The following is a 27,443-nucleotide window of genomic DNA, read 5'->3' as shown; positions in this document are numbered from 1 at the left end:
CTATGCATAGTCACTTTAATTAACTCTACCTACATGTACAGTTGAAGTCGGAAGTTTACATACACCTTAGCAAAATATTTTTAATCTCAGTTTTTCACAATTCCTGACATTTAATCCTAGGAAAAACTCCCTACAAGGCAGGAACCTAGGAGAAACCTAGAGAGGAACCAGGCTCATGTGGTCATTAACACCAGATCATTTTTAAAATAAAAACAACGATGGCAATTTTCGGACGAACGCTTCAAGATTCAATATCAGTTGGCTTTTCATAGTCAGGCATTCAAAGTGGAGCTTTTGAGCTTTTCCCCTTTTTACATTCAACCAGCAGAGCCTTCTGATTCTGGGTATTGGCGTCCCTTTCCAATTGATTATTCTTCTTTATCTCCTCGATGTCTTGTCTCATTAGCTCAGCCTTCTCCTTATGGCCCTTCTCCAGGAGATCTTTCTGCTCCTGCATCCTGCGTTCCAGGGTCCTGTTGAACTCCTGCTGCTGTTGCTTCCTCTTCTTCTCCATCTTCTCTTTCATCTCCTTCAAGTACTTCTCCTGGCTAATGCGATTGTTCTCAATGGTGCGCTCCATCTCTGCCTGTTGCTCCCTGAATGCTGCCTTCTCCTGCTCCAACTCAGCTGTTTTCTTCTTCTCCGCTGGAAGAGCCAAGGAGAGAGATAAATAAATAGGAAAACTGGACAACTCATTTTCTCGTATAGATTCATACACACTAAACCCTCTAGAGTCTATTGGCGCAACGGAGACCTTCTTCGCGAGGCATTGGAAAACCTCCCTGGTCTTTGTGGTTGAATCTGTGTTTTAAAAAGTCAAGGGGTGGGAATAATTTCTGAAGGCACTGGAAATAAATCACATCATTCAAAATAGCAGATAATAGCAAAATGTTTATTTGTAAAATATGTCACAATTTATATGTTCTAGTCAATCACCAATAATACTTTTAACTCCATAATACTTAAAGTTGTATTTTTCATGAAATCTGTCATAATTTATATGTTTGAGTTGGCCACCAATAATACTTTCTACTGGCATTAGGGCGGAGCCACTGGTCTCGTTTTCATCTTCCGAACATTAGCCTAACACAGTTGATTTTTATTTTATAATTGGGAGAAAAAAAACATTGAGGTGTGGCTTACCTTGGATTTGTTTCTCATTTTCAGTCAGTTTTTTGTCAGCTTGCAGGATGGAGTTGGACTCTGTACTCTTGTCCTTCAGGAACTGCTCCAGAACCTCCTCAGCCTGCAGAAAACAGGGCCTTATAGGTTGTTGCATTGATTTTGATTGATTGGTCATCACTGACTAATTATGTATGTTTTTGATTGTCTAATACACTATGATGGTAATGTTGTTTGGTTTCTAGCTCTTACCCTGACTCCTTTGTTAGGCTCAGCCCGGTACTGTGCCACTATGTTGTCATGGTGATTGCAGTAAAGCTCATAGCCTCCCGGTGTGGCGTAAGTCCCCTCCTTCATCCCCTGATCCATCTGAGCAGACAGATTCTCCAGAAGAGCCTTGCACTTCTTCTCTGAGGCATCCTTGTTCTGTTTGAAAAGGTCGGCGGTGTGGTTGCTAATGGCCTCCTGAAAGATTTATTGGGAATAATCAGATGCAGGTGTTTCAGAGTCGTGTGTATAGTCGTGTGTATAGTCGTGTGTATAGTCGTGTGTATAGTCGTGTGTATAGTCGTGTGTATAGTCGTGTGTATAGTCGTGTGTATATCGTGTGTATATATATTTAACAATGCTTTACAAGGGACAAGAAGTAGACTGGGATAAGAGAACTGGCACTGTTGAATTGCATGGGATGGCTTACGAGACCTATTCAACAGGTTGGAGAAGAAGGACAACAGAGACGGGTTCAAAGATGCACAGGCTGTGAATCAGGAACCAGAGGAAAGTACACCTGCCAGTGGGGCAAAAAGGATGGTGTTAGTGTTATGGCGCTTTGCAAGAGATGCTTATGTTGTCAGAGTTGCGCTAGAAAAAGGCAGGAGTGGTATAGCGAGGACGAACATGAGGTTTGGCCTATGGAGAGAGAATATGCTGATATATTTGAACATGGTAGAATAGCTACTAGAAGTAGACATACGGATGGTGTGTATTTGAGAATGAGGGTCAGAGCTGACCCTGAAGGAACCATGCCGGGTCATAGTAGCTGGGCAACAGTATGGGGAATAACGGCTAGGTCAGACGGACTAGTGCTAGGAATAACCAGAGTTGATAATCAGAGTCCGGTTAGGAGCACTAAGAGAAGAGGGACAGGGGTAGATCCTGGAGAGGGTGTAGTAAAACGCCAAATGGATCTACCTCCTGGTCCTCTTCCCCTGTCTTACCCACCAAGGGTAGAGACAGAGATGACCTCGCCTACTGAAATACCGGATTGGGCAAAGCCACCAGAAGACGACTCAAGCCAACCAACTACTGAACCTGACTGGAGGCAGGAAGAATCACCCTCTGCCTCAAGTGACACCTCTGCATGGGAACAGCTGATAGACTCATTGCTGATAGAGTAAGGGCACTGTCATAACCAGAGGCCCATATATGCACTGTAAGAAAAGTGTTTCCTCATTGTTGCTAGAGTAATGGGCACTGTCATAACCAGAGGCCCATATATGCACTGTAAGAAAAGTGTTTCCTCATTGTTGCTAGAGTAATGGGCACTGTCATAACCAGAGGCCCATATATGCACTGTAAGAAAAGTATTTCCTGTTGTAAGATATGTCATCACCCTCTCTGCTCTGGGGGAATGGGAGGAGCAGCAGATCGGGTGCAGAGAATCAAAAGGTATATAAAGAGACATTTGCCATTACTTTGGCGCTGACTTCTTGAATTCTGAATTCATTTAGACAACCATTTGACTTCGGGTAATTGCCACCTGACTCAAATTACTTAAAGATTCTAACTTGTTGGATCTGAGAAGGGTCTCTCCGTTATACTGTTTAACTATTGAACAGCTGTTCTCTCGCCTGTGGCCTTGGTGCTTGTATACTGACGCGATTACACCCAGGGCCAGTCTTCGGATCTGCAACTCTCGGTTGAGCTCAGTACCTAGCCCTAGTTACATGGCACGGACACTGCGGTAGTTCAACGGCTCTGAGAGTCTCTCTAGTCCTTAAGTTGATCTCCTGTTAATACCTACGGTTATCTGAATTGACCCTGTCGCCCGCGGCCTTGGTGCTTGTATACTGACGCGATTACACCCAGGGCCAGTCTTCGGATCTGCAACTCTCGGTTGAGCTCAGTACCTAGCCCTAGTCGTGTGACGCAGACTTTTCGATATTCCAATGGGGCAGGGAATCACCAGCGGGTTCTCTCATTCAGTCCAAACTTGAATCTCTCAATTTAGCAAACCGCCGACTTCAAGTCAACCTTTCAGCCAGTAGAGGGAAGTCGCTACTAACTAAATTCTAAAAGAACTCTGACCGATTGAAACTCTGCTCCTGATCTTGTGGGTCTCCTCGTCATCTCTCAAAGGTAATTAAATAACTATTATAAGCATTTAATGTAGCGATAAGTGTTATCATTGTACCAGGCATTTTTATAGAGCATTAAGGCAAGTGCATGTTTTTGATTAACGCTGTGTGTGACCGAGTAACAATTGTGTATTTTGAAGTGTGTTTGATTGTAAAAGACAAAAAACAGAGTGTTTTCAAAAATAAACGGTAGTCTTATTTTGTCTCGAGTAAACGGTTCTCTCAAAGACAGTTAACGGCACGGGAGATAACAACTCTGACACTCCCCGCTACCGGGACACTGGAAACGGAGATCAGTACTCTATGACAGAGTAAGTTACTATTAAAAGACAAAGAGGAAGGTGTGTCCAGTAGTGATTCATTTCATTGTCTTATCGATCTATCTAAGTTTTATTTTCCAAGCGATACATAGCCGACGGGCAGAGTAGTGAGACTAAGTTGACTAAAGGTCTTCACACTTTAAACTAGATACATCACAGAGGGGAAACACTCAACCACAGGGAAATCATATAGAGACTGGTAGGACTAGTGCTTAATAATAACTCAAGGACCAATTAGTGGTGAAACAAAGAGTCTAGAGGATAAAGGTGGGGTTCGCACATCCCAGCTAGAGCTAGACCGTTGAGAGTGACAAGGCAAAAGACCTCTCTACGCGGACAACGTTTAGATAGAGAAAGAGAGGCAGGGCCACGCGAGCGGTCCTGGTTATACCGAAATAACCTGAAGTACCTATAGTGCCCTGTCCAATCCAGGGAACGGGACGCTAACCACCTCTAGCCACCCCGCTGCCGGCCAAGGGGCGGGGCTGAAGGTTTCGTATCGCGACACATGCTAACATTGGAGAAGACAGTATAAACCACATGAGAAACACAGCAGCTGTAAGTCAACCTCGATACAATAACAGGTTTTAGATCAGAATGTTCTCTAAGAAGCAACATTTTATAGTATACAAGGTCAGGTTGACCTTCAACTGATACTAGCTTCAGACATGTGACCCCTGGTATGAACTGATACTAGCTTCAGACATGTGAACCCTGGTATGAACTGATACTAGCTTCAGACATGTGAACCCTGGTATGAACTGATACTAGCTTCAGACATGTGAACCCTGGTATCAGCTGATACTAGCTTCAGACATGTGAACCCTGGTATGAACTGATACTAGCTTCAGACATGTGAACCCCGGTATGAGCTGATACTAGCTTCAGACATGTGAACCCTGGTATGAGCTGATACTAGCTTCAGACATGTGAACCCTGGTTTGAGCTGATGCTAGCTTCAGACATGTGACCCCTGGTATGAGCTGATACTAGCTTCAGACATGTGTTACCCTGGTATGAGCTGACACTAGCTTCAGACATGTGAACCCTGGTATGAGCTGATTCTAGCTTCAGACATGTGAACCCTGGTATGAGCTGATACTAGCGTCAGACATGTGAACCCTGGTATGAGCTGATACTAGCTTCAGACATGTGAACCCAGGTATGACCTGATACTAGCTTCAGACATGTGAACCCAGGTATGACCTGATACTAGCTTCAGACATGTGAACCCAGGTATGACCTGATACTAGCTTCAGACATGTGAACCCAGGTATGACCTGATACTAGCTTCAGACATGTGAACCCAGGTATGACCTGATACTAGCTTCAGACATGTGAACCCCGGGGTGCCATGTTCCTATGGTGATAAAGGTTTACATATTGGCTCCATATCTATATAATTTTTTTTTCAATATTGTGTAATTTATACCTGAGATTAAAAAACAAATCTGATTTTCACAGTTCTTTTGCTCTTACCACCAGAGCTTTCAAAAACTCCCCATTTTGATCTTTGAAGGATCGTTTCTTGAACGCCTGTGTGGCCTGGGTCTCTGAGCGAAGCTGGTTCTCTGACAGCTGATTGATGTCCACTGGGAATAAGGCCTTCACATCCCCCATTCCCTTCTGGTACACCGCCAGGCCCTCATCCACAGCAGCCTGGTTCTCAATTTTAGCCATGGCCAACACAGCATTCTCTAGACACGGCACATTGCCTTTGGCTATGGTCTCCACATAGGTGGTGACCAAGTGGCCTAGCACTGCAATCAGATAGAGATGGGAGGAAGAATATGTGCCACAAAATATTTAGTGGTACAATTAAATTCAATATATGAATACATTGATGCATTTTCACATACTGTCCTGTAGGTGGCTGTCTGACTCACTCTCTCCAGTCAATGTGTGTCCCCCTATAACAGTCTTCATACAGCTCTCCTGGAAAATGAAACGGCAGAAAGTATCTGCGACCTCTCTGAAGCGTTCAGAAAGCTCAGCCTCGTCCATGGAGTCCAGTCGGTGCATGTTGTCAGGAGTTGTAGGGGAGGGGAACACAAAACACTTGCGTGAGGGGAAGAAGTTCCGGATGCACTCTCGCCGGAAGTTGTAGTCATTGATCTTTTTACTAGTACCTGAAAGATAACATTGGCATTACTAGATTTTTTAGTACATGCAGATCTTGGGTGTGTCCCAATAACAGATCTTGGGTGTGTTCTCTTCCATCCTATCAGAGCTCTTGCAGCATAAACTGACATGTTGTCAACCCAATCAAAGGATCAGAGAATGAATCTAGTACTGAAATCATAAGCTACAGCTGTCTTGCACTACAGTGCGTGAAGTGTGGTGAGTAATTGACTCAAAGAGAAAGACAATAACAGATTTAAACAAATGTGTTTCTTTAAAAATGAAGGAGAAGCGATAGAGTGCTACATCTTCTTATATTTGTTTCTACTTTCACTAAGCTAGTGAATGCAGCTAGTTAGATTATCCTACTCAAACAACTGGCTAAAACAGAGAGGGATGCCATGTTACCTAGCCAAATGTCTATCCAACACTGGAACTCTTCCAAGGTAAGATTTTGGTTTTACTAATTTATTGCCACCGAGGCCCACCGGTTTAACTGCTAAACTGCTTGCTGACTGTTAACTGTAACATTACTGCATGAATGTAGCTGGTTTAGTACCACCTTACTTCTATTAGCTATGTTGACTATGACGTTAGCTAATATGGTGATAACGATGTCGACTATGTGTAGCGGTTAGCGGTTATGATATGAAGGTTTGGCTTTTTTTTTGCCTGGTCAGCTAGACAGCTGATGTGTTGTGCACTGAAGTCTACAAGCAAAGGAAAAGGTGAGAGGAGATGCGAGAAGGAATTATATATTATATATATATTATAATGCGCAAAATAATCATACTGTTTGTATGTGGCTGCTATGAAAGTGAATTGTGTTTGCGTGTGGTCAAGGGTGTATTAATTCCGCCGATTCTGTTGAAAAACATTTCTTAAATGTAACGAAACGGGGATAAACATATCTGCATTTGTTAGAAACTCTAGTTTTCAACTGTTGTACTAATGATTGCACCCACCACCATTGTTCCTGTTCCCAAGAAAGCTAAGGTAACTGAGCTAAACGACTACCGCCCCGTAGCACTCACTTCCGTCATCATGAAGTGCTTTGAGAGACTGGTCAAGGACCATATCACCTCCACCCTACCTGACACCCTAGACTCACTCCAATATGCCTACCGCCCAAATAGGTCCACAGACGATGCAATCTCAACCACACTGCACACTGCCCTAACCCACCTGGACAAGAGGAATATCTATGTGAGAATGCTGTTCATCGACTACAGCTCAGCATTTAACACCATAGTACCCTCCAAACACGTCATCAAGCTTGAGACCCTGGGTGAGGGCCCTCGGAGTGTGGTGTCAGGAAAATAACCTCACACTCAACATCAACAAAACTAAGGAGATGATTGTGGACTTCAGGAAACAGCAGAGGGACCATCCCCCTATCCACATCGATGGGACAGTAGTGGAGAGGGTAGTAAGTTTTAAGTTCCTCGGCGTACACATCACAGACAAACTGAATTGGTCCACCCACACAGACAGCATCATGAAGAAGGCGCAGCAGCGCCTCTTCAACCTCAGGAGGCTGAACAAATCCGTCTTGTCACCAAAAGCACTCACAAACTTCTACAGATGCACAATCGAGAGCATCCTGGCGGGCTGTATCACCGCCTGGTATGGCAACTGCTCTGCCCACAACCGAAAGGCTCTCCAGAGGGTAGTGAGGTCTGCACAACGCATCACCGGGAGCAAACTACCTGCCCTCCAGGACACCTACACCACCCGATGTCACAGGAAGGCCATAAAGATCATCAAGGACAGCAACCACCCGAGCCACTGCCTGTTCACCCCGCTATCATCCAGAAGGCGAGGTCAGTACAGGTGCATCAAAGCTGGGACCGAGAGACTGAAAAACAGCTTCTATCTCAAGGCCTTCAGACTGTTAAACAGCCACCACTAACATTGAGTGGCTGCTGCCAACACACTGACTCAACTCCAGCCACTTTAATAATGGGAATTGATGGGAATTGATGTAAAATATATCACTAGCCACTTTAAACAATGCTACTTAATATAATGTTTACATACCTGATAGAGGACATTATGGTTGAAATGACTAATTATGTATACATTCCAATCAGAACTGACTAGTCCAAATGCTATAAAGTACTGTACATGTGAATTTTCTCTCTTGCTCCCTTCCCCAATTGTATATAATGTAGTCAGGAGTTTAGTAACAATGAAGGTCTGTTCCTTAGTTCATTCAGTTGTACAAATCTCCAGGTGGTGGGAACGGGCCATCTCCAGATTGTCGGGAATGTTGATTTATGCTGACTGGCCTTGACTTCGTGCTGATAACGCGAGGGCTCAAGAGCTAGAGGGGCCCTCTGTTTGTGAAATGGAACGTTTGGAAAACACTGACGTCATTTTCAGTTTATAACCTGTGGAAATGTGTGTATGCATTTAGTACTCTCTTGTAATAAACGCAGTTACTTTTGGCTTTTAAGACTGGTCTCAATCTACTTCATGCATAATTAATGAACTTACAAATCATTAATTAATTAGAAATTAGTGCTAATTGGTTTTGGCAATAAAACATACAGGAATTTAGAATTCCTCTATTAATACCCTACATTATTCATCTCATATGTATACGTATATACTGTACTCTATATCATCTACTGCATCTTTATGTAATACATGTATCACTAGCCACTTTAAACTATGCCACTTTGTTTACATACTCATCTCATATGTATATACTGTACTCGATACCATCTACTGCATCTTGCCTATGCCGCTCTGTACCATCACTCATTCATATATCTTTATGTACATTTGTGTGTATAAGGTAGTAGTTTTGGAATTGTTAGTCAGATTACTCGTTGGTTATTACTGCATTGTCGGAACTAGAAGCACAAGCATTTCGCTACACTCGCATTAACATCTGCTAACCATGTGTATGTGACAAAATACATATGATTTGATTTGACCCTAGTATATCTAGATGAAGGCAAGAGTGTGTAAGGTGGAATTGAATGTGCCACTGTCTGTCACCTTGATTACTCCAACTTGTCTCTCAACCTGTTTCTACCTACATTGTAAACTTTCATTCATAGGCTAGTTTGAAGCAACCTCATGTTAGTAGTATCATGTAGTAGCCTCAACTTATCGATGTTATATTATACTGGGTGAATGGAATATGAATGACAGTCACCCAATATGCTGTAATAGAAACAAGGCCATGCTCACGAAAAAAAATGTATTGTCCTCCCTTGTCTTAAACGTCACTGACCACTACTGTTTCATTCATCTGCTTGATCTTATATTTAGCATCACATTGAAGTGTTTTACCACACTCTTTTCAGGAATACCAAGACTACATGTGGAACAACCATTTGACATAAACAATAAGCATTTGTGAGATAAATTGCAAATGTAAAAAAATCAATACGGTCCGACTTTGTTTGTACATTAATATCTGAGGTCATGAAGAGGTCATGAAGAAGGGGTCCTTATGGTAAAGCTGACCTGCTCCTTCATGATTAATTTAAGATTTTAGAAAAATCTGAGTTGGCCAAACTTCTGCACACGTTTTTAAGGAATCACAGTTGTGGGAGAAATGCTCCCTGACGTCACAGAGGGCTGTTGTCAGGAACCACATAAGATCATTTTAAAAATATTTTTACAACCACATTTTGGGAGAATTTGAAATTGTTATCCTTTCCTCGGGGCATTTTTGTTGATAGAGAAAACACGGAAATTGATAAATAAAATAAAACATGAATATATACAGTTGAAGTCAGAAGTTAACATACGCTTATGTTGGAGTCATTTAAACTCATTTTTCAACCACTCCGCAAATGTCTTGTTAACAAACTATAGTTTTGGCAATTCGGGTTAGGATATCTACTTTGTGCATGACACAAGTCATTTTTCCAACAACTGTTTACAGACAGAGTATTTCAATTATAATTCACTGCATCACAATTCCAGTGGTTCAGAAGTTCATATACACTAAGCTGACTGTGCATTTAAACAGCTTGGAAAATTCCAGAAAATTATGTCATGCCTTTAGAAGCTTTCGATAGGCTAATTGACATCATTTGAGTCGATTGGAGGTGTACCCGTGGATGTATTTCAAGGTCTACCTTCAAACTCAGTGCCTCTTTGCTTGACATCATGGTAAAATCAAAAGAAATCAGCCAAGACCTCAGAAAAAAATTGTAGACCTCCACAAATCGGGTTCATTCTTGGGAGCAATTTCCAAACACCTGAAGGTACCACGTTCATCTGTACAAACAATAATACGCAAGTATAAACACGATGTGAAAACGCAGCCGTCATACCGCTCAGGAAGGAGATGCGTTCTGTCTCCGAGAGATGAACGTACTTTGGTGTAAAAAGTGCAAATCAATCCCAGAACAAAAGCAAAGGACCTTGTGAAGATGCTGGAGGAAACAGGGTACAAAGTATCTACATCCACAGTAAAACGAGTCCTAAATCGACATAACCTGAAAGGCCGCACAGCAAGGAAGCAGCCACGTTTCCAAAACCGCCATAAAAAAGCCAGACTACGTTTTGCAACTGCACATGGGGACAAAGATCATACTTTTTGAAGAAATGTCCTCTGATCTGACGAAACAAAAATAGAACTGTTTGGGCATAATGACCATTGTTATGTTTGGAGGAGAACGGGGAGGCTTGCAAGCTGGAGAACACCATCCCAACCGTGAATCACGGGGGTGGCAGCATCATGTTGCCGGGGTGCTTTGCTGCAGGAGGGACTGGTGCACTTCACAAAATAGATGGCATCATGAGGGGGGGAAATTATGTGGATATATTGAAGCAACATCTCAAGACCTATGATGAAAATTACAGGCCTCTCTCATCTTTTTAAGTGGGAGAACTTGCACAATTGGTGGCTGACTAAATACTTTTTTGCCCCACTGTATATAGGGCAATAGCCTCTGAGCTGCAGGGTTGTGAAACCAGGTGGTAGCCGGCTAGTGATGGCTATTTAACAGTCTTATGGCCTTGAGATAGAAACTGTTTTTCAGTGTCAGTCGCAGCTTTGATGCACCTGTACTGACCTTGCCTTCTGGATGAACAGGCAGTGCCTCTTGTGGTTGATGTCCTTGATGATCTTTTTGGCCTTCCTATGACATTGGGTGCTGTAGGTGTCCTGGAGGGCAGGCAGTGTGCACCCGGTCGGTGATGCATTTGCCAGACCACACCACCCTCTGGAGAGCGCTGCGGTTGCGGGCGGTGCAGTTGCAGTACCAGGCGGTGATACAGCTGGTCCAATGGATGGAATCCCGAATGTGCCTCTTTAAACACAACGACGGAGACATGTTATTTTTCTCATAAAGCAGTCCTGAGCGCGTGGCCAAAACATTTACATTTAAGTCATTTAGCAGACGCTCTTATCCAGAGCGACTTACAAACTGGTGCATTCACCTTATGACATCCAGTAGAACAGTCACTTTACAATAGTGCATCTAAATCTTAAAGGGGGGGGGGGGGTGAGAAGGATTACTTTAAAGTCGTCTTTTAAATATTTTAATATCGTGGTAATGCTGGGTTGGAATAAAATATACATTAATGTAGTCTCTTGGCACAAGAAAGAGAGTGTTATGGTTTATTTGTGGCATTTAATAAGTAACACTCAATATGAAATATTATTTAATTAATTAATGAGGATTAACTCGTATCAACCATTCACAAAAGCATTTGGGGATTGGCTTGTAGGCTATTTGGTGTGGGTAAAATTAGGCCCTAAAATCTAGGCTCAAACACTCATGCCAGATAGATAAAAATAATGAAAGAGAAAACCGATGTAAATTACACAAGAAATATGTTTTGTTTATGGATTTTGAATGGATTCTTTTCTCTTTATTCAACCAGACCGCCCCCCATCCGTCCTACAGCTGGACAATATTTAATGAACTTTTGCGCCCCGTGGATATAACCGCAGAAGGTCCAATTCCCCTACTGTTGATCTATACTCTCGTACCTTAGGACCATTGCAACAAGGAATTAAGGTTGCTGAGGGTGTTGCAGTACCCTCTGAAAAATCAGAATTGGTGAAAAAAAAAACATTTTTTTCATCTGAAAAATAGTGCACTGTGCCTTTCGCTAGCTCTGAATTAGTGGACCGATATAGCTGCCTGTAGCAGGGGCAAAAACAAACGTCTGCATCCCCCTTCCTCGAAACATCACCACAAAATCCCCCCCCATGAATATAAGGCACTTAGAATCTGGGGTAGTTTCCCACAGCAGTTCCTGTATTGATGGGTTCTTGTAGTACTTAGGTCATGAAAGTTCATCAGACACTTTCACTTTCAGTATCTGCAGCAACTAAATAGCTGTAATGGATATAAGCACTGAAGGTATTTTTTCCTACCTCCTATACTCTAGTCTTACTAGCACTACAGACTATTCACCTCCTCTCTTGAAACTAACAACGGATTAAAACTCAGCAAATAAGAAATTCATCTCTGCATTTTTTGTTGTTTAGTCCTCCATCTCCTTTCTGCCTTAAATGAGTCTTTTAGGACTTTTTTCTTGATAAACCCTTTTGTCAAAATGCATAGTACATTAGGACCATTGCAACAAGGAAGTAAGGTTGCAGAGCGTGCTGCAGCATCCCTGTGAAATCAGGATAAAAAACATATATTCATAATTAACTAATATATTTTGAGAAATAAACTTTTTTTCCTCAAAAATAGTGCACTGTGTCTTTTAATAGTTCTGTATTAGTGACCCGATATAGCCGTCTGTAGCACGGGCAAAACAAGTGTCTGCATCCCCCTTCCACAAATCATTATCACCGCAAAATGTCCCCCAAATTCCCCCAGGCACTTGGAATCTGGGGTGGTTTCAACAGCAGTTCCTGTTATGATGAATTATTGTAGAACTTAGATGATGAAAGAGTTCATAAGACAGGAGGTCACTTTCACTTTCAGTGTCTGCAGCCTTTATTAAATAGCCTGCTGCTTACTGCTTTTGCCATCATTGCCATATTGGTTTGCAGAGGATCCTTGACTCTCAGCGAAACTACGAGTATACGTGAGTACCAAGCCTGACTTTAACCTGACTCTTCTGATTTCCAAACCCACAGGTATTCATGGAAATTATCTTCAAACTCTTCGCTGGTTGACCTAATCCTGACAAATTGACTCCATAAGAGCTTGGACAGTGGTGTTTTTAAAAATGATTTCAGGGACCACTTTCCCATTGCTTGTACTAAAGATACCAAACTGAAAAACTCTGATCGTTGTATAGTTATGAAGAGACATTTATAACATTTGTCACCCCAGGCATTCCTTCGTGATCAATATGTTTTAGAGTTTATCTATATCAGCCGCCCCACCTTGTTCTCGTGTATTATTATCACTCTGGCAGACAAACACCAATAGCAATAACAAACCTGTGTCGAATTATCTACTAATGATGATCTTCAGTCTGGACCCTGATATTTTGAATCAGGCATGTTAGTGCTGGACTACAGTAGAAACCTGTATAAACCTGGACCTTGATATTTTGAATCAGGCATGTTAGTGCTGGTTACAGTAGAAGCCTGTATAAACCTGTACCTTGATATTTTGAATCAGACATGTTAGTGCTGGTTACAGTAGAAGCCTGTATAAACCTGTACCTTGATATTTTGAATCAGGCATGTTAGTGCTGGACTACAATACAAGCTTGTAGAACCAGTTACTACTGGACTGGATCAGGAGATCCCTGCATTAGAATTGTGTCTTAAGATGATGTCAAACTATTTACTATTTATTATTGTTAGAGATCATTATTGGAATTTAAATGTTTTATGATGGCAAAATGTGTTGTATTTTGCTATTGACATGATAAGGAATAGCATCATAGAGGTTAAATAAGTATTAATGATGATTAACTTGCTTTTAAGCGATCTTGTGAAGCCACTTGACCATGGACTCCCCAATGTGCCTCGTTAAAAATGCTGACGGAGAGCTTTGCGTAGAACCAGAGGCCATCGACTACCTGATGGGACTGAAACAGAAAGTCGTAGTTGTGTCTGTGGTCGGGCTGTATCGCACCGGAAAGTCCTACCTCATGAACAAGCTGGCTCAGAAGAGAAGTGGTGAGAGACAAATATATATTTCTTTACAAACAGGTTTTGACATCATACATTAAGTTTCCCCTACTACTTTGTCATACTGCTTGACTAGTTGGGCCCAAGCTTGCTGTACAACATTAAGACCTATTCAGTCTGTCTACAAACAGACAACTCTCAAAGTGCTTGATAGGAAGCCCAATAGCCATCATCACTGTTACATCCTCAGAAAGCATGAGCTCCTGAGTTGGGAAAATCTTGTGCAATACACCGATGCATGTCTTGTATTCAAGATCCTAAATGGCCTGGCTCCCCCTCCACTCAATATTACTGTTAAACAGAAAACCCAAACATATGGCAGCCGATCCACAAGTTCTGCCATGAGAGGTGACTGTATAGTTCCCTTAAGGAAAAGCACCTTTAGTAAATCTGTTTTCTCTGTGAGAGCTTCCCATGTCTGGAATACACTGCCATCAGACACACATAACTGCACCACATATCACACTTTCACAAAATGCTTGAAGACATGGCTAAAGGTCAATCAGATTTGTGAACATGGTCCCTAGCTTTGTGTTACCGCTTTCCATGTTGTCTGTTGTCTGTAACTTGTGAGGTGTGGAAACACTTTGTTGCTTTTATGAACTTTGTCTTGCTGCTTTTTGTTCTATGTTGCTCTGTCTGTATGCTACGTCTTGCTTGTCCTATGTTGCTATGTCTGTATGCTATGTCTTGCTTGTCCTATGTTGCTCTGTCTGTATGCTACGTCTTGCTTGTCCTATGTTGCTATGTCTGTATGCTATGTCTTGCTTGTCCTATATTGCTCTGTCTGTATGCTACGTCTTGCTTGTCCTATGTTGCTCTGTCTGTATGCTATGTCTTGCTTGTTCTATGTTGCTCTGTCTGTATGCTATGTCTTGCTTGTCCTATGTTGCTATGTCTGTATGCTACGTCTTGCTTGTCCTATGTTGCTCTGTCTGTATGCTATGTCTTGCTTGTCCTATGTTGCTCTGTCTGTATGCTATGTCTTGCTTGTCCTATGTTGCTCTGTCTGTATGCTATGTCTTGCACAGTCAACTTAGTGTATATAAACTTCTGAACCACCGGAATTGTGATGCAGTGAATTATAAGTGAAATAATCTGTCTGTAAACAGTTGTTGGAAAAATTACTTGTGTCATGCACAAAGTAGATGTCCTAACGGAATTTCCAAAACTATAGTTTGTTAATTAACAAGACATTTGTGGAGTGGTTGAAAAGGGAGTTTAAATGACTTAACTTCTGACATTGTCTGTATATATTCATTTTTTATTTTATTTATTAATTTCCGTGTTTTTTCTATGAACAAAAATGCCCTTGTCCTGAGGAAAGGATAACAATTTCAAACTTTCCCAAAATGTGGTTGTTAAAATGTTTTTAAAAATGATCTTATGTGGTTCCTGACAACAGCCCTCTGTGACGTCAGGGAGCATTTCTCCCACAACTGTGATTCCTTAAAAACGTGTGCAGAATTTTGGCAAACTCAGATTTTTCTAAAATCTTAAATTTATCATGAAGGAGCAGGGTCAGCTTTACCATAAGGACCACTTCTTCATGACCTCTTCATGACCTCATTACATGTTGTGAAACAAGACCACTCACGGCCTGGAAAGTTCTCTACTATTGATATATTTAAACAAAAGTATTGAAATCACCATGGTCACAATCATAACCTGTCATCTCCATCTCCCTTATGAAACTAAATAAATACTCTGAACCACAACAGATATTTGATTCATGATACTATTGTTAGACAAAGCAAGGAACGAGAACTTAAAAACATGAAGTGGTTTTGTTGTAATTTGCAGCTGTTGTTGGTAAATAATGAAATCTGATGGCTTCTGAAATTACTTTCTCGACCTTGAAAGAGATGTCAAACTGAGATGTCAAACAAACCTAATTTTTCCTGTTTAGCCTGTTGTCTATAAAGGTTGTTACATTGTAACTACATAGTAATTAAAAATGTCACCTCACTTTAGATCAAATTGCTTGCTTCTGGGTAAGTACATTTTAAATACAGAGTTGGTTGTTAAATATTGTTATAAAGTAATGCTAATAATATATATATTTGCATATAAATATATAATAATGGTATACTTAAAACTCAGTGGTGGGCCGTCAGGGCCTGCAAGGCCTTCTCTGCTGGCCTAAACATCATCAGAATATATATATATTTTTAAATATATTTCCCACAAATATTTATTAAATTACTCCCCAGAGTAAGATTTATACTCTTCATTTCATAGCTTTCCTCTTGGTTGCACTGCTTCCAGCCCCAGGTTGAGATTTGGAGGGCTGGTCTTTAAGTTAGATCTTTTATCCAATCATGTGTTGCCAGGGGTCTAAAATCTGCCCTCAGGCCTTCAGAATCAACGGGCGCTTGTAGCTTAAAGGGAATGAAAATGAACATTATGTGTCAACCAATCAGCTTTAGAGTTGGCTATTGTACGCCTGCTGGCTGGCTCCAGTGTTACGCGTAGTGCGTGCACGTCTTTTGATTGGATTACCAATATTGAGAGGCAAGTCCTATGGGCAGGTCTATGCAGAACTAGGAAAATGAATTTGATAAACAAATTAATTTGCGTACTACTAAGCTGTTTTTTCAACCCACAATGGCGGAAGGAGAAGATATCGATTTGGTCGAGGATATAATTATAACGCCATTCTCAAGACAAACTTTCAAAGAAAAGTTAGACATTGTAAGGAGAGGTCGGCCGACGCCGACGCTACAAAGCCAGTCACAGGCGGGAAAGGGGTTCGTTCGCCACTTTCAAAGTTCCAACTACAAGCGCTATCAATGGCTTACAGGCTCCGAGAAGCACTACAAACTGTACTGCTGGGAATGCCTATTATTTGCAAGTGATCAATTTGGTGTTTGGAGCCATACTGGCTTTGCAAACTTGAGTTGTCTAACCAAGACAGCAACGAGACACCAAAGTACAGCAGGGCACTTACAAGCAATGGCGCTTTTGAAAAGTTTTGGAGACACCCGAGTGGATCTACAGCTCAACGAACAAGCGCGCAGGGCAACGGAGCTGCACAATGAAAATTTGAAGAAAAATAGGGAAATATTGAAAATACTTTTTATTTGGACTTAAAGCTCAAAGTTTGTGGACCAGAAATGGATAGAAGAAGAATATTAATATAACTCTGTTGCACTCAACTAAGTTCTTGCCTATTCGTTGAACTGTACTGTATTGTACTCTTCCCCTGCAATTCTCTGAATAAAAATGTCAATTTCAAGGTGACGCAACGCCTGGTTATACTGCTTTTCTGTCTAAATGTATAGTGTCTAGAGCCATGACATCATAATGATGGTAATAAGAGGTGGATTAATTTGGGTGGGACTGTGTAGGACCTCACTGAAGGCCCAGGCCCCAGGCCCACAGCACGCCACTGTTACAACTTCTTATGGCTGAGATCCCGCTAACGGGATCTATATGACAACAGCCAGTGAAAGTGCAGGGCGCCAAATTCAAAACAACAGAAATCTCATAACTAATATTCCTCAAACATAGAAGTATTTTATACCATTTTAAAGAAACTTGATAACCTCCCCTGTTATTGTAATGGTGAGAGGGTAGCATGTGTTGGAGGTATGATATAAAATGCTAAACTCCCCTGTTATTGTAATTGTAATGGTTAAACTCCCTGTTATTGTAATGGTTAGAGGTTAGCATGTCTTGGGGGTATGATATGAAATGCTAAACTCCCCTGTTATTGTAATGGTTAGAGGTTAGCATGTCTTGGGGGTATGATATGAAATGCTAAACTCCCCTGTTATTGTAATGGTTAGAGGTTAGCATGTGTTGGAGGTATGATATAAAATGCTAAACTCCCCTGTTATTGTAATGGTTAGAGGTTAGCATGTCTTGGGGGTATGATATGAAATGCTAAACTCCCCTGTTATTGTAATGGTTAGAGGTTAGCATGTCTTGGGGGTATGATATGAAATGCTAACCTCCCCTGTTATTGTAATGGTTAGAGGTTAGCATGTCTTCATCATTAAAATTCCCTGATTCATTCAGGTTAGAGGTTAGCATGTCTTGGTAGATATAACATCCCCATGTAATGTGAGAGGTTAGCATGTCTTGTTGAAACACTCATCATTATTATATTCATATTCTTAGCATCCACATTAACAACAAACTATTCTTATTTACAACAAAAGTGACACAAATATGACACAATACATTATTTACCATTTAATTCAAAGTGAATTTTGTCCCAATACTTTTTGGCCCCTAAAATGGGGCAACTATCTGCCCCTCCCCCCTAGCTCTGGTCTGCAGTAGTTCTGGTCCACACTAACTAACTCTGGTCTTGTCTATGTTTTGGTTGGTCAGGGTGTGATCTGAGTGGGCATTCTATGTTGGATGTCTTGTTTGTCTATTTCTATGTCTGGCCTGATATGGTTCTCAATCAGAGGCAGGTGTTAGTCATTGTCTCTGATTGGGAACCATACTTAGGTAGCCTGGGTTTCACTGTGTGTTGGTGGGTGATTGTTCCTGTCTCTGTGTTTGCACCAGATAGGACTGTTTAGGTTTTCGCACATTTATTGTTTTGTTAGTTATTTCATGTCTAGTTCCTTTATTAAAGAACATGAATAACCACCACGCTGCGTTTTGGTCCGCTTCTCCTTCACCACAGGAAAACCCTTACAGGTCTAGGGATTTGATAGTAGTTAGCTAGTTCTGTTCTGCAGTAGTTCTGGTCCACACTAACTAACTCTGGACTTGGGCTTTGCTAGTAGTTAGCTAGTTCTGTTCTGCAGTAGTTCTGGTCCACACTAACTAACTCTGGACTTGGGCTTTGCTAGTAGTTAGCTAGTTCTGGTCCGTACTAACTAACAGTGGTCTAAGGCATAGCTAGTAGTTAGCTAGTTCTGTTCCCTACTAACTAACTCTGGTCTACGGCTTTGCTAGTAGCTCGCTAGTTCTGGTCCATACTAACTAACTCTGGTCTAAGGCGTAGTTAGCTAGTTCTGTTCCCTACTAACTAACTCTGGTCTAGGGCTTTGCTAGTAGCTCGCTAGTTCTGTTCTGCAGTAGTTCTGGTCCACACTAACTAACTCTGGACTTGGGCTTTGCTAGTAGTTAGCTAGTTCTGGTCCGTACTAACTAACAGTGGTCTAAGGCATAGCTAGTAGTTAGCTAGTTCTGTTCCCTACTAACTAACTCTGGTCTACGGCTTTGCTAGTAGCTCGCTAGTTCTGGTCCATACTAACTAACTCTGGTCTAAGGCGTAGTTAGCTAGTTCTGTTCCCTACTAACTAACTCTGGTCTAGGGCTTTGCTAGTAGCTCGCTAGTTCTGGTCTGCAGTAGTTCTGGTCCATACTAACTAACTCTGGTCTAAGGCATAGCTAGTAGTTAGCTAGTTCTGGTCCATACTAACTAACCCTGGTCTAAGGCATAGCTAGTAGTTAGCTAGTTCTGGTCCATACTAACTAACTCTGGTCTGGTAGCTAAGGTTCTGGTCCATACTAACTAACCCTGGCTAGTAGCTAGCTAGTTCTGGTCCATACTAACCAACTCTGGTCTCAGGTGTAGCTAGTAGTTAGCTAGTTCTGGTCTGCAGTAGTTCTGGTCCGTACTAACCAACAGTGGTCTAAGGCATAGCTAGTAGTTAGCTAGTTCTGGTCCATACTAACTAACAGTGGTCTAAGGCATAGCTAGTAACTAGCTAGTTCTGGTCCATACTAACTAACAGTGGTCTAAGGCATAGCTAGTAGTTAGCTAGTTCTGGTCCATACTAACTAACAGTGGTCTAAGGCATAGCTAGTAGTTAGCTAGTTCTGGTCCATACTAACTAACTCTGGTCTAAGGTGTAGCTAGTAGTTAGCTAGTTCTGGTCCATACTAACTAACTCTGGTCTAAGGCATAGCTAGTAGTTAGCTAGTTCTGGTCCATACTAACTAACTCTGGTCTAAGGCGTAGCTAGTAACTAGCTAGTTCTGGTCCATACTAACTAACTCTGGTCTAAGGCGTAGCTAGTAACTAGCTAGTTCTGGTCTGCAGTAGTTCTGGTCCGTACTAACCAACTCTGGTCTCAGGTGTAGCTAGTAGTTAGCTAGTTCTGGTCCATACTAACGAACTCTGGTCTAAGTCGTAGCTAGCTAGTTCTGGTCTGCAGTAGCTCTGGTCCAGCTCTGTAATAGTGTTATAGGCTGGTTTAATATTTATACTGTAAATGTCCTCAACAATCTCTCTTGATTTAGGTTTTGCCCTTGGAGCCACCATCCAGTCTAAGACTAAGGGCATCTGGATGTGGTGTGTCCCTCATCCTGAACAAACAGACCACACCCTGGTGCTGCTGGATACGGAGGGACTGGGGGATGTGGAGAAGGTGGGAGGTCAAAGCTCAATCTCTTTACAATCCACATTACATATTCATATTCCATTTACCAACAAAGCACAATGAACACATACTGTATCTGCACCCTCGTCATTTAAACAAGATGATTACTTTGTCAGAGATCCGATACATGTTGTGATACTTGTTTCAGGGGGATTCTAAGAACGATGCCTGGATCTTCTCGCTGGCCATTCTGTTAAGCAGTACTCTGGTCTACAACAGTCGAGGGACCATCGACAATGATGCTGTGGAGAAGCTTCAGTATCCTTTTGGGTCAAAATGTGACTCAATTCTTGTGGACATAATCTGTTGTGGTATTTCATATGATAGTTTGCTTGTTTGTTAGGCTTTTGACAGTAATCTCAGCCATATCAGTGAAAGCCTAGCTAATTGTGATGGCCATTTTCATGAATTTGTATGTATATTTTTAACATGATTTAATTGTAGGCTAGACATGATCATTGATATGGTAGAGAATTTAAATGTTCATAATTCACCAACTAAATATGTCCCATTTAATTAAATATAGCATATGCAAGTTGCATAGGTCGTGTTTATCAGTAATTCGTAGTCATTTATTTCTCTGGAAACTGTAAAGGGTTTGAGAAATCTCAGGATGCCGGTTCCCGTGATTGATTCTTAGCTTCAGTGAACATGAAGAGCTGATGTTGACTAAAAGCAATGTCTGTGACTTTCAAACAAATTACGTTACTGTGTCAATTGAAATCTAAACTGAAAATGACTTGTTTTGTTAGTTTTTTTGTTTGTTTGTAATTTCCCTGAAATTCAAGCCCCTGAACACAAACTGTGTAAGACATTGACATGAGCTATGGGAAATCGTGTATCAATCCTCAACCTGGTCCTACAGATATGTGAACGACCTGACAGAGATGATCAAGGTGAAGTCTTCCACTGTCGATGAGGAGGAAGGAGAGGGCACACAGTTTGCGCAGTTCTTTCCTAATTTTGTGTGGACCGTCAGAGATTTCACTCTAAAGCTCGAGATCGACGGCAGAGAAATCACTCCAGACGATTATCTGGAGAATTCCCTGCAACTCAAGACAGGTGATATTCATTCATATAAACCAGGTAGTTTGAGACCAAGATGCTGATTGGCTTAAACAGCATTCCAGCTGTGTGTATATCAGACAATATACCACGGTATGATGCAAAGCATAGCCTTATGCCTATAATTACTGTTCCCTGAAGGAGTACTCTCGCGACTTTGGTTGGAGGATCTACAATCACGCCTGACAAGGCAAATGAAATCCTGGGTCTGGGAGAGATTCTTCCACCAATCTTGACAACTGTGTGTCTGAATGTGGAGATGGGACACTTTTCATCTAACTCATATGTGGGAGACGCACCAGTTTTTACAACCGTGAACACTGTGGATCTCAGTTGAAAAACCTGTGTTCATGTGCCAAGGTTTGCCTAAAGCCTAGCCCACTCTGGGTACACAGGCTCCTGCGATCAGTGATGAGCCTCACTCGGTTTAGGCAGTAAGATGTGTTCCGGCAACCGGCTGGCACCCAGCGCTGGAAGGCATGCATTAAAAAATAGACCAAGGGGAAAAGCCTTATCATGGAGGTTACCCTACAGACCAGTCATAGCTACTGGCGACAAAATAGCTTGTAACATAGCTGGGGGGTTCTTCGACAAAGAAGACCATAGTAAATCGCAGGTCATAGTGTCTATAATACTGTAAGGGATTCTTCTACATAGAAAGAGCGTGGTAAAACACTTCAATGTGATGCTAAATATAAGATCAAGCAGATGAATGAAACAGGGCAGAGACGTTAAAGATTTTTTTTGCAAACGAGAGTTTCCATTGGACAAATGCAGGTTTATCCCGGGTCCTTTCCATTTAAGAAATGTTTTTCAACAGAATCTGCGGAATTAATACACCCTTGACCACACGCAAACACAATTCACTTTCATAGCAGCCACATACAAACAGTATGATTCTTTTGCGCATTATAATATATATATAATATATAATTCCTTCTCGCATCTCCTCTCACCTTTTCCCTTTGCTTGTAGGCTTCAGTGCACAACACATCAGCTGTCTAGCTGACCAGGCAAAAAAAAAAGCCAAACCTTCATATCATAACCGCTAACCGCTACACATAGTCGACATCGTTATCACCATATTAGCTAACGTCATAGTCAACATAGCTAATAGAAGTAAGGTGTTACTAAACCAGCTACATTCATGCAGTAATGTTACAGGTAACAGTGAGCAAGCAGTTTAGCAGTTAAACCAGTGGGCCTCGGTGGCAATAAATTAATAAAACCAAAATCTTACCTTGGAAGAGTTCCAGTGTTGGATAGACATTTGGCTAGGTAACATGGCATCCCTCTCTGTTTTAGCCAGTTGTTTGAGTAGGATAATCTAACTAGCTGCATTCACTAGCTTGGTGAAAGTAGAAACAAATATAAGAAGATGTAGCACTCTATCGCTTCTCCTTCATTTTTAAAGAAACACATTTGTTTAAATCTGTTATTGTCTTTCTCTTTGAGTCAATTACTCACCACACTTCACGCACTGTAGTGCAAGACAGCTGTAGCTTATGCTTTCAGTACTAGATTCATTCTCTGATCCTTTGATTGGGTTGACAACATGTCAGTTCATGCTGCAAGAGCTCTGATAGGATGGAAGAGAACAGAGATATTATTGGGACACACCCAAGATCTGCATGTACTATAAAATCTAGTAATGCCAATGTTATCTTTCAGGTACTAGTAAAAAGATCAATGACTACAACTTCCCGCGAGAGTGCATCCGGAACTTCTTCCCATCACGCAAGTGTTTTGTGTTCCCCTCCCCTACAACTCCTGACAACATGCACCGACTGGACTCCATGGACGAGGCTGAGCTTTCTGAACGCTTCAGAGAGGTCGCAGATACTTTCTGCCGCTTTATTTTCCAGGAGAGCTGTATGAAGACTGTTATAGGAGGACACACATTGACTGGAGAGAGTGAGTCAGACATCCACCTACAGTACAGTATGTGAAAATGAGAGAGGTTTTCCTAAATATTCAGTGCCACATGTTTTTCCTCCCACCTCTATCTGATTGCAGTGTTGGGGCACTTGGTCAACACCTATGTGGAGACCATTGCCAAAGGCAATGTGCCCTGTCTGGAGAATGCTGTGTTGGCCATGGCTAAAATTGAGAACCAGGCTGCTGTGAATGAGGGCCTGGTGGTGTACCAGAAGGGAATGGAGGATGTGAAGGTCTTATTCCCAGTGGACGTCAATCAGCTGTCAGAGAACCATCTTCGCTCAGAGACCCAGGCCACAAAGGCATTCATGAAACGATCCTTCAAAGACAAAGATGGGGAATTCTTGAAAGCTCTGGCGGTATAGATCATCATTCTAGATCTGTGCCTGGTACACACAATGTATTTCTAACATTGTCAAGGCCATTCAATTGAAAAATGATTGATTCACATGTCTGAAGCTAGTATCAGTTCAAGCTCTGGCGGTATAGATCATCATTCTAGATCTGTGCCTGGTACATGATTGATTAGCTTATGTAACAAAAGCATGATCATCAACAGCAACACCAGTGACACCAGGTGGAATACGGCCAATCAGTGCAATTCCTCAATCAATTAACTTATTGATACAAAAAGAACACTACTGTGAAAATGATTGCTCAGATGAGATTTTAAATCTTGGATTAAAATGTACTCTATATTGAATAAAAGCCTAATATAGATATGGAGTCAATATGTAACCCTTTATCACTGTAGGAACATGGCATACCAGTGTTCACATGTCTGGATCTGAAAATTCCCAATAAATCTTTCAGGAGGCCATTGTCAACCACTCCGACGACCTTTTCAAACAGAACAAGGATGCCTCAGAGAAGAAGTGCAAGGCTCTTCTGGAGAAGCTGTCTGCTCAGATGGATCAGGGGATGAAGGAGGGAACTTACGCCACACCGGGAGGCTATGAGCTTTACTGCAATCACCATGACAACATAGTGGCACAGTACCGGGCTGAGCCTAACAAAGGAGTCAGGGTAAGAGCTAGAAACCAAACAGCAACATCATAATTTTAGAGAATCAAAAACATCCATCATTATTCAGTAATGAACAATTAAACATTTCAACAAATTTCAGTCAGCTGGTTACGGTTTGAATCAAAATCAATACAACAACCTATAAGGCATGTTTTCTGCAGGCTGAGGAGGTTCTGGAGCAGTTCCTGAAGGACAAGAGTACAGAGTCCAACTCCATCCTGCAAGCTGACAAACAACTGACGGAAAATGAGAAACAAATCCAAGGTAAGCCACACCTCAATCTTTTTTTACTTCCAATTATAAAATAAAAATCAACTGTGTTAGGCTAATGTTCGGAAGATGAAAACAAGACCAGTGGCTCCGCCCTAATGCCAGTAGAAAGTATTATTGGTGGCCGACTCAAACATATAAATTATGACAGATTTCATGAATAAGCATTTTGCTATTATCTGCTATTTTGAATGATATGATTATTTTCCAGTGCCTGGACTTTTTCAAACACAGATTCAACCACAAAGACCAGGGAGGTTTTCCAATGCCTCGCAAGGAAGGTCACTTATTGGTAGATGGGTAAAAAGAAGAATAAAAGTAGCCGCTGAATATCCCTTTGGCCATGGTAAAGTTCTTAATTATACTTTGGATGGAATTCACCCCGTCTTTACAAAGATACAGCCATTCTTCTTAACTCAGTTGCCGTAGAGAAAGGAAACCGCTCAGGGATTTCACCATTAGGCCAATGGTGACATTAAAACAGTTACAGAGTGTGGCTGTGATAGAAGAAAACAAAGGATGGATCAAAAACATTGTAGTTACTCCACAATACTAACCTAATTGACTGAGTACCACTCTCCACATTTTCAAGCAATATTGGTGACTGCATGTTATGGGTATGCTTGTAATTGTTAAGAACTTTGTAGTTTTCAGGATAAACAATACATGGAATGGAGTTAAGCACAGGTAAAATCCTAGGGGAAAACCTTGTTCAGCTTCCCACCTTTCAGCAGGACAATAACCTAAAACGCAAGGCCAAATCTACACTGGAAATTCTTACAAAGAAGACAGTCACAGTTTAGGCCGAGTTAGAGTTTGGACCTAAATCTGCTTGAAAATCTATGGCAAGACTGGAAATGGTTGTCTAGCAATGTTCAACAACACAACCACTTTGAAGAATTTTGAAAATAATAATGGGCAAATATTGTACAATCCAGGTGTGGAAAGCTCTCAGAGTCTTACCCAAAAAGACTCACCGCTGTAAATGCTGCCAAAAGTGAAAACTTATGTAAATTACACATTTTTGTATTTCATTTAAAAAAAAGTTTAAAACATGTTGTCATTGTAGTGTGATTAAATATCTTTAATCCACAACAAAATGTGAAATAAGTCGAGGGGTATGAATACTTTCTGAATGTACTGTTTACTAGCGTCATAGGGATATTCAAATTGATCCCTAATTTACCACAGGCATTGAGATCGGGTTGCGTGCAGCTGCATTCTGATTTGATGATTACCTGAGTGCTGCCAGCAGTGGGCAGGTGGGCAGGATTGAAACAAACCCAACCTTCATTTACATCTGTTCTGTGCGAGACTGACTTCATGAATTTAGAGTGGTGATAAAGTTGATTTACAAAATAACTCAAAATGTGTTTGCCTGCTCCAGCAACGATCATCTCGCCCATTTGTTCTTTGATTAATTCTTAAAAGTATAAAACCTTATAAAACATTTTTTTTTAAATAAAATATTGAATTTGGCCTTTACTACTATAGCCCCTAGAAACACATTAAATAGCACACTCTGAAATAGCAAAAAAAGTTAATCAAAAATGAAATCATAAGGAATAAGGTTTTGAAATATCTGTCCTAAATCTATGTGATATAACAAAGCTCAGGGGGAAAAATATATATATAGGTTTTTTGGGACAAATATTTAACAATTGTTTTTATTGGCAAAAAGCTACTTCCTTTTTTAAACTGGTACCGGGATACCTTCAGATGAGTCCCGTGACATTTGTGGTCGTAGAGCAAAATGGGGAATTCCATCGTGTTGGTGAGAGTCTCCCCTTTCTGTGGTCATATTAGTTAGGCTAAACCGTTCAATGTTTTCATGAGAAGACCCGTTTTTCAGGATGTTTCCTGGTTTGACAAACAGGGCTGTAGATCTGCCCCTTTCCACCTTCTGGTGAGGAACGGAGACATAGATGGATGTGGTGGATTGAGACGCAGCCCAATGCAAATATACATATCTCTAGCTTTAACTGAACGATTTTAAATCATTTTTGTTTTTATTATGTTACTTAGATTGAAGCACTGTTGGCCAATAGACTCGAGAGGGGTTTAATGTGTATGAATCTATATGAGAACATGAGTTGTCCAGTTTTCCTATTTATTTCTCTCCCTACTTGGATCTTCCAGCTGAGAAGAAGAAAACAGCTGAGCTGGAGCAGGAGAAGGCAGCATTCAGGGAGCAACAGGCAGAGATGGAGCGCACCATTGAGAACAATCGCATTAGCCAGGAGAAGTACTTGAAGGAGATGAAAGAGAAGATGGAGGAGGAGAGGAAGCAACAGCAGCAGGAGTTCAACAGGACCCTGGAACGCAGGATGCATGAGCAGAAAGATCTCCTGGAGAAGGGCCATAAGGAGAAGGCTGAGCTAATGAGACAAGAGATCTTGGAGATTAAGAAGAGGGATGAATTGGAAAGGGAGACCAATACCCAGAATCAGAAGGTTCTGATGGAATTATTAAATCAGCAGGCTGTGGGACAGAAAGAACAGATGGAAATGTTAATGAGGGAGCTCATCAATAGATCACAGACCCCTGGACAAGTTGTTGAACGATTTGTTCCTCAGCCGTCCTGTATCGTAATGTGATCTACTCCACCTTGAATTCTTGACTATGAAAAGTAAACTGATATTGAGTCTTGAAGTGTTTGTCTTCTATAACCATCATTATTTTTTATCTAACCCTGCTGGTTATCTATGAAAGCTGATATGAAAAGGGCTTTATAAAAAACATTTGATTGATTGACCTCTTGTGAACCCTCCAAACCCTAAACACT

General features: G+C 41.3%; 2 protein-coding genes across 5 annotated transcripts; one reads left to right on the top strand and one right to left on the bottom strand.

Moving 5' to 3' along the window:
* Positions 1–91: 91 nt before the first annotated feature.
* On the bottom strand, positions 92–13,554 carry LOC123991685 (guanylate-binding protein 1-like). Its single transcript, XM_046293364.1, has 6 exons — positions 13,533–13,554; positions 5,686–5,928; positions 5,279–5,559; positions 1,375–1,587; positions 1,144–1,246; positions 92–645 (listed from the first exon to the last, which is right to left on the bottom strand). Exons 1-6 carry the CDS (start codon positions 13,552–13,554, stop codon positions 281–283), a joined length of 1,227 nt encoding a protein of 408 aa, XP_046149320.1. The 3' UTR covers positions 92–280.
* Positions 1,745–27,310, top strand: LOC124031307 (guanylate-binding protein 3-like). 4 transcript variants are annotated; one of them, XM_046342431.1, is made up of 10 exons: positions 12,868–12,943; positions 13,800–13,994; positions 20,220–20,347; positions 20,508–20,617; positions 21,225–21,421; positions 23,096–23,338; positions 23,441–23,721; positions 24,176–24,388; positions 24,550–24,652; positions 26,798–27,310. In XM_046342431.1, exons 2-10 carry the CDS (start codon positions 13,823–13,825, stop codon positions 27,253–27,255), a joined length of 1,905 nt encoding a protein of 634 aa, XP_046198387.1. In that variant the 5' UTR covers positions 12,868–12,943; positions 13,800–13,822; the 3' UTR covers positions 27,256–27,310. The 4 variants fall into 4 exon arrangements, with proteins under 4 accessions (XP_046198466.1, XP_046198387.1, XP_046198635.1 ...); XM_046342510.1 differs by lacking the exons at positions 12,868–12,943; positions 13,800–13,994 and adding an exon at positions 1,745–3,480; XM_046342598.1 differs by lacking the exon at positions 13,800–13,994 and having other exon boundaries at positions 12,900–12,943.
* The last annotated feature ends 133 nt before the right edge of the window (positions 27,311–27,443 follow it).

Source organism: Oncorhynchus gorbuscha, linkage group LG01 (genome assembly GCF_021184085.1).
Source record: "Oncorhynchus gorbuscha isolate QuinsamMale2020 ecotype Even-year linkage group LG01, OgorEven_v1.0, whole genome shotgun sequence".
NCBI classification, from domain to species: domain Eukaryota; kingdom Metazoa; phylum Chordata; class Actinopteri; order Salmoniformes; family Salmonidae; genus Oncorhynchus; species Oncorhynchus gorbuscha.
The sequence above is the reverse complement of the archived record's forward strand: the minus strand, read 5'-3'. Positions and strand labels throughout refer to the sequence as shown.